Raw genomic sequence first — 7,500 nt, 5'->3', positions numbered from 1 at the left:
GCATCCCGCGCATCACCACGATGGTCATCACGTTGCCGAAGGTTCCAGACACCAGCAGCACGGGTGGCACCATCTGCCACAGGACCAGGTTCACCTCGGAGTAAAGCAGGGAGGGGGCAGCAGAGCTCGTATGGCTCTTCACACCCTCACTCCATGCTTCGTCACCAGTGCTCGTGTTCCGTACCACCCAGGTGGTCATCACCCTTGACAAGTTCATGTCCCACTGTGGTGCGTGTCGAGTGTTGAGGGGAGTTTTTTTTTTTTTTTTTAAGTTATCAACAACAACAACAAAAAAAGGGGGGGGGGGGTCAAAGGTAACTTGGGAAGTGTTCATAAATATATATATATATATATATAAAATTGAGGGAATAGTACTTCAGTGTTTAATATCCTGTGTTTTTCTTAACCTTAGAATTATTAGCAGAATTACAACTGTCCATGTTCCACCGTACCTATTTGTCAAGCGTTGTGTTTTGAATAGGTCGACTAATGGAAAATAGAAACTGCTCTTTTGTAGGTATTCGATAACCACAGTTCAGGAATTAGTGTCTCACGATTTTCTCAATACCTCACTAAATAAATAAAAGCAAATGGATAATAGTATCTCTGGATCATTATTCACATTGTCAGCGATAACATGTCGCAGTTTATTACATTCTATGTCCATGAAATATAATTTCCAAACAGTTACGTCGCGTGTCCGTTTTATTATAAGAACGAAATAATTATATTATTTCGTTTTCAGTTTCATTTTGGAGTAACCTTTATCAACAAAACAACAACAAAATAATATGCAAACGAAAGTGTCAACAAAATAAATGCAGTTTATATGTAAATTGAAAGTACATAAACACACTGATTAACAGAACTCTTATCATTAGAGTTGAAGACACAAATGTCTGGTATTCTGATAAATGACCCATACTTTATAAATCTTCCTCCTTTCTGGAAATAATTTCTTTTTTCCCTCTCCTTCTCCCACCCCCTCTTCTACCCCTCACAGGCGTGTACTCATACACGCATGTACTCACAAACATATACACACATATATAAGTGTCTCTCCCTCCTATAACACACGCACGCTTACACAGAAGTGCATAACACACACACACACACACACACACACACACACACACACACACACACACACACACACACACACACACACACACACACACACACACACACACACTCTATCCACCATATTCCTATTGTTATTTTTCAAGCAACAGGGGAAGATGACAGCAATTTTCATGGAAGTCAGGAACTAATGAGAGAAATCGTTAGCATGAACAGACAAACGCCGTTTAATGAGTGTTTCTTTTGTATCAAAACGGCACACACACACACACACACACACACACACACACACACACACACACACACACACAACCGCAGGCGCACACGCACACGCACACGCACGTGCACAAACCCGCAGGCTCGCGCGATTACACACGCACACGCATATATACAGATAATTGGCCTTTTACGCGTGCGCGTACATACACACACTGACGCGTGCACGTAAAGTATAGCATACGAACCCGCTTACTCGCATACACAGACACAGAATCAAACACACATGCAGACATCCAGGCACACATATTCACACACACACACACACACACACACACACACACACACACACACACACACACACACACACACTATCCTATTCAACTTTTATTTTCTTGTTCATTTAATTATTCCTTATTCATTAATTCTTCTTTTTTTCTTTTTTTTTTTGAGGGGCGGGGGGTATTAGTTTTTCAATTTCATACGCATATACATACGTACGGATAGGCAATCAGACAGAGAAACCTATATTGACGGAAACATACTACACATTAGTATTTAAAAAAATAACAAAATGAAATTTTAAAAATGTCAGGTGTAGATAATAATCGCACCAAAAGAATATCTCACTGTCAGATATTTGAACAAAGCAAGGTTGGCTGTTGCTTTACTTCCTGATCAACAGTTGCGAGTATGAACCTTTCGAGCTTGGGTGATGCCCTGATGTTTCTTGAAAAGAATCATAACATTTATTGTAGTGTAGTGTAGTGTAGTGTAGTGTAGTGTAGTGTAGTGAAGTGTAGTGTAATGTAGTGTAGTGTAGTGCACTGCATTGTATTGCATTGCGTCGCATTGTATTGTATTGTATTGTATTGTATTGTATTTTGTAACAACAGACTTCTCTTTGTGAAAATCGGGTCTGCACTCCCCAATTTGAGCGCGTGGCTACAGTACAGTGCCATCCATTTTTTTTTTAATTGTTTTTCTTCTGCCTGCTAGTTTTTGTGTTTTATCAAAGAGAATTTGCTGCAGAATTTTGGCCTTTTGTTTCCGTGGGTTCTTTTACATGCGCTAAATGCATGCTACACATTGGACCTCGCTTTTATCATATTATTACCCGAACGACTAGCGTCCGCACCATAACTTGATGTCTAGTGCATGGGGAGAAAATGTCAGCGAGTGTGGGGTTCGAACCTGTTCTCTCGGATTCTCTTGATTCTTAAGCGGACGCTTTACCACTAGACCACCGCTCCACTTTAATGTGGAACTTTCTGCAGCCTGGCTGTCATGTAGTCAAACCTTTCAAGCAGAATACCTTTAAAATCGTTTGTTCTTGTGTGTTTTTTCACAAAAAATGGATGAAGAAAAGGTCCAAAATACCACTCCATAATAGCACTTTGTGTTCCGATTATGAGCAGTTGTGAGTTCCTCTTGATTTATTAAACAGTATTTCACTTGACAATGTCACAAAGCAAATACAATGAACAAGAGAACAAAAACAACAGAAGAAAAGTTCCCCCTTTCTTTCATCTGTATCGTGTGATTATGCATTGATGAAAATCAGAGACGTTACGCCAGCATTTGAAGGGCTGTGGAAACTTCTGCAACACGCCGTACCCAGCATGCACTCACTCCCGAAATCGGAGTATGGATGCCTGAATAGCACGGGGTAAAAAGGGGTCGTACGCGTAAACGTAAACGAGTTGCACCCCACGAACGCTGAAGCAGAGTATATTTCTGCCAGGGTTTGCAGCTGACATTGCAGTCGTGCGTCTCCAGTTCAGGCGGAGGGAATTAGGGACATTCACTCAGTATGGCGCCGCCAATGTGAATTAATCAGTTGACCTACATGAGTGTGGGGTTAGAATATTTATCATCATCATCATCATCATCATCATCATCATCAATCGTCATCATCATCATCATCATCATCATCATCAACAACAACAACAACAACAACAACATAATAATAATAATAATAATAATAATAATAATAATAATGATGATAACGGGCGCAATAGCCGAGCGGTTAAAAAGTTTAATTTTCAATCTTAGGATCCCGGGTTTGAATCTCGGTAACGGCACCTGGTGGATAAAGGGTGGCGATTTTTCCGATCTCCCAGGTCAACATATGTGCAGGCCTGCTTGTGCCTGAATCCCCTTCATGTGTCTGTGCAAGCAGAAGATAAAATACGTACGTTAAAGATCCTGTAATCCATGCTAGCGTCCGGTGGGTTATGGAAATAAGAACATACCCAGCATGTACACCCGCGAAAACGGAGTATGGCTGCCTACATGGTGGGGTAAAAATGGTCATACACATAAAAGACCACTCGTGTACATAGGAGTGAACGTGGGAGTTGCAGCCCACGAACGTAGAAGAAATGATAATAATATTAAGAAGAAGAAGAAGAATGATGATGATGACGATGATGATTATGATAAAAAAAATAGCAGTAACAATAGTAGTAGTAAATACGATAATATAATAACGACATTAATAATAGTACTAACAATAGTAGTAGTAATGATAATATGTCATTGTTATTGTCATCATCATTATTATTATTATTATTATTATTATTATTATTATTATTATTATTATTATTATTATTATTATTGTATTCATTATCATAATATTATTAATATCATCATAATGTAACGCTGATTATTGTGCAGAGACAAATCAATGCGCTTTCACACCAGTCAGTCACGTGTATGCATAAATCCAATTCACAGAAGGAGTGAAAAAAAAAATGACTTCGCGAATCAAGAAAGCTGGAGAAATTGTAGATCAAGAAGAGGCCGGGGAGAGAGGGGTACGGAGAGTTGTTTTCGAAAGAGTTCATTTGAAGGAGAGCGAGAGATGTGCAAAGTAGCATTCCCTGAACAAGGCTGCAAAACTGGTAATTTGGGATAATTCTAAAATGTTTACTGGACTTTTTTTTTTATCGATTTCACCAGTTCTCGCTCTCTCTCTCTCTCTCTCTCTCTCTCTCTCTCTCTCTCTCTCTCTCTCTCTCTCTCTCTCTTCTCGATATCTATCTATCTATCTATATGTATATATGTCATATTAAACATATATATATATAATATATATATATATATGGGGAGGGGGTAGTTAAGAAGTTGGTGACACCCAACCTGTACACGTGTGCCTAACAACATCATCACCATGGAAGTCCATCACAAACGATAAAGACGTCAGTGACTCCGAAGAGAAAAAAAAACAGAGATAAAAATTGGAATCACCGACTACTAGGCAGAAGAAAAAAAAAAGGGAAGTGAATTGGAGCTGAAGGTTGGCTGAGCACCATGACCCCCTCCCCCCTCCCACGCTCCTCCACCCCCATTTTACCCCCACCCACCATCTCGGCCCAGCGGCTGTAATCAGGAGGGACATGCCCACACGTCCTGAGCTGCAGGAGCTGCCGGAATGTTGATGGGGTTCATCAAAAAGCCGCCGTAAGGGCTCCACACCGGATCGATGCTAGGGACGTTTTACTCCCTTTAGCTTCTGACTTTTTACAGTCTGCTAACAAGGCGGTAGGGCCATTGCCTCCTGACAAGAAGACTCGTGGAGTAGAGGGCGGGGACCTCTCTTTAACTGTGCAGGTGTTAAGGCCCTGTACCCACTACGTTTCACAGACACAATGCCACAGAGGTGCGGGAACGTTCAGCTGCGTGGCTAATGGGAAGAGGGAGGTGCTGGGGAGAGGTTGGGAACGGGTGGGAGGGAGGAAGGGGTTTGAAGGGGCGCTCAACAACGGCAGTCAGCTTGATATGATTGAATGAATGAATGATGTGGATATTTATATAGCGCCTATCCTCGGTCGCAGACCAAACTCTAAGCGCTTTAAAAACACGGGTTCATTTGCGTATCAGGATGCTTACCTTGGTAGAGCCAACTGACAGCTGCCGCTGGGTGCTCATCAATCGTTTCCTGTGTCATTCAATCATAGTTCAGGCTCCCTAAAGTTTTCCGATCACAGCTTCAATTTCTCTGTGTGTGTGTGTGTGTGTGTGTGTGTGTGTGTGTGTGTGTGTGTGTGTTGTTTTGTTTTGTTTTGTTTTTTGTTGTAGTTGTTTTGTTTTCTTTGTTGCTGTTTGTTTGTTTGTTTTGTGATGTTGGTTGTTTTTTTTTTTTGTGGGTTTATTTGTTGTTTTTTGGAGGGGGGTCATGGGGGGGGGGGGGGGGGCGCGGGCGTTGTGGGGGGGGGGGGGGGAGAAAGAAAGAAAGAAAAAAAGAAAGAAATGCATGTAAAAGCCTCTGATAGTAGTCAAGTCGATTGTAATTAACTGACATCCAGATGGTGGTGACGTGTAGAGAGAACGAGGGTGTGGCTGTGTGTACGGGTAAAGCAGAGTCGATGATAGTGACATGGGAATAACAACATTCACCATCACTAAGTAAACAATCGACACGTGCAGGCAAGAAAACTGATTAAAAAACAAAGCAAAAAAGTACACACACAACATCCCGGAACGTTAACAATTGCATTGAATGGATACAACGGAACACATCTGATTTGCCTTTTCCCTGTTTTTGTTTTTTTTCCTACTGTTTTGGAAAGTGTTCATTTGAAGGCGCCCGAGAGAGGTGTAGGGTGTGAGCAACATCATTTCTGTAGATCAGTGACTTTCCGTGAACAAATCGATAATTTGGGATTATTTTTACTTATTGATTAGACTTTTTTTTTATTGATTTCACCAGTACTCTCTCTCTCTCTCTCTCTCTCTCTCTCTGTGTGTGTGTGTGTGTGTAGAGAGAGAATATATATATATATATATATATATATATAGAGAGAGAGAGAGAGAGAGAGCATATACATATATATATATATATATATATAGAGAGAGAGAGAGAGAGAGAGAGAGAGAGAGAGACACAGAGAGAATATATATATATATAGAGAGAGAGAGAGAGAGAGACAGAGACAGAGAGAGAGAAAGAAAGATGGGGTGGTGGGAGTGTGTTAAAGATTGGTGACACCCTGCCTGCACATGTGAGTTTAACATCATCATCTTTATGGAAGTCCATCTCAAACGATGAAAACGTTGATCAGTGACTCCGGAGAAAAGAAAAAGAAACAATTCGAATCACTGAATCCTGGGCAGAAGAAAAGAAAAGGGATGTGAATGGGAGCTGAGGGCTGCACGAGCACCATGGCCCACCCCCTTCTCGGCCCAGTGGCTGTAGCCAGGAGGAACGCATGATGTCGACACGTCCTGAGCTACAGGAGATGCCGGAATGTTGATGGGGTTAATCACTAAGCCGCCGTAAGGGCTCCACAACAGATCGATGTCATGGAAGTTTTACTCCATTTAGCTTCTGACTTTTTAGTCTGCCAAAAGGCAGTAGGGCCATTTCCCCATGACAAGAAGACTCGTGGAGTAGAGGCGGTAACATCTCTCTCTGCCCGTGCAACAGTTGGACCAGTCATCATGCCACAGAGGCGCGAGAATCAAATGCTCAGCTGCGTGGCCAGTGGGGTGTGTTTGGGTGTTTGGCAGGGGTGGAAAAGAGTAAGGGGTTTGAAGGGGGTTCAACAACGGCAGTTAGCTTGATGTGAATGAATGGATGATATGGATACTCATGTAGCGCCTATCCTCGGTCGGAAAGCAAGCTCTAAATGCTTTACAAATACAGGGTCATTTGCGTAGCATGCTGCCTACTTGGGTAGAGCCGACTGACAGCCGCCCTTAGGTGCTCATTGTTCGTTTTCTGTGTTATTCAATCATAGTTCAGGCTCCCTAAAGTTTGCCAATCACCGCTCTATTTGTCCGGGGAGGGGGGAGAGAAAGAAAGAATGAGCAAGAGAGGGAAGGCCTTCAAGACTCACTTGTGATACACTTTTTACAAAAATCCAAGCTTTTTATGTATTGAGTATAATTTCAAAATGTAATGTTTAAGATGAGAAAGATCAGTTTAAAGCAAATTAAGTCCCCTAGCATTAATTACAGAGTAATTTCCCTTTTTTACTATCTGCACCAAAACGTTTGCAAAGTAAATAAAACTTCCATGCTTAGCAAAAGAAGTTCCTGTTTGAACGAAAAAAAATGATAATAATGACTCCTCTTGTTGTTGTGTCAGAATAAGAGGTCAAAGTGCCAAGTTTAGAGAATACCAAAAATATAAATATAACAGTAAATGCAGTTTGCATATAATTAGGCTTCTTTTTTTATTTTTTTTTGTGCCCATCC

General features: G+C 41.3%; 1 protein-coding gene across 1 annotated transcript in view; it reads right to left on the bottom strand.

The window, feature by feature from the left end:
- LOC143292297 (uncharacterized) overlaps nt 1-217 on the bottom strand; it is a 1,116-nt gene extending 899 nt beyond the window's left edge. Inside the window, exon 1 of the mRNA XM_076602484.1 lies at nt 1-217. This exon is cut by the window's left edge and continues 899 nt beyond it. Within this exon, the coding sequence (XP_076458599.1) occupies nt 1-217 (217 nt within the window).
- Between the last annotated feature and the right edge of the window lie 7,283 nt (nt 218-7,500).

The sequence above is a fragment of the Babylonia areolata genome, chromosome 18 (genome assembly GCF_041734735.1).
Source record: "Babylonia areolata isolate BAREFJ2019XMU chromosome 18, ASM4173473v1, whole genome shotgun sequence".
NCBI lineage: Eukaryota > Metazoa > Mollusca > Gastropoda > Neogastropoda > Buccinidae > Babylonia > Babylonia areolata.
The sequence above is the reverse complement of the archived record's forward strand: the minus strand, read 5'-3'. Positions and strand labels throughout refer to the sequence as shown.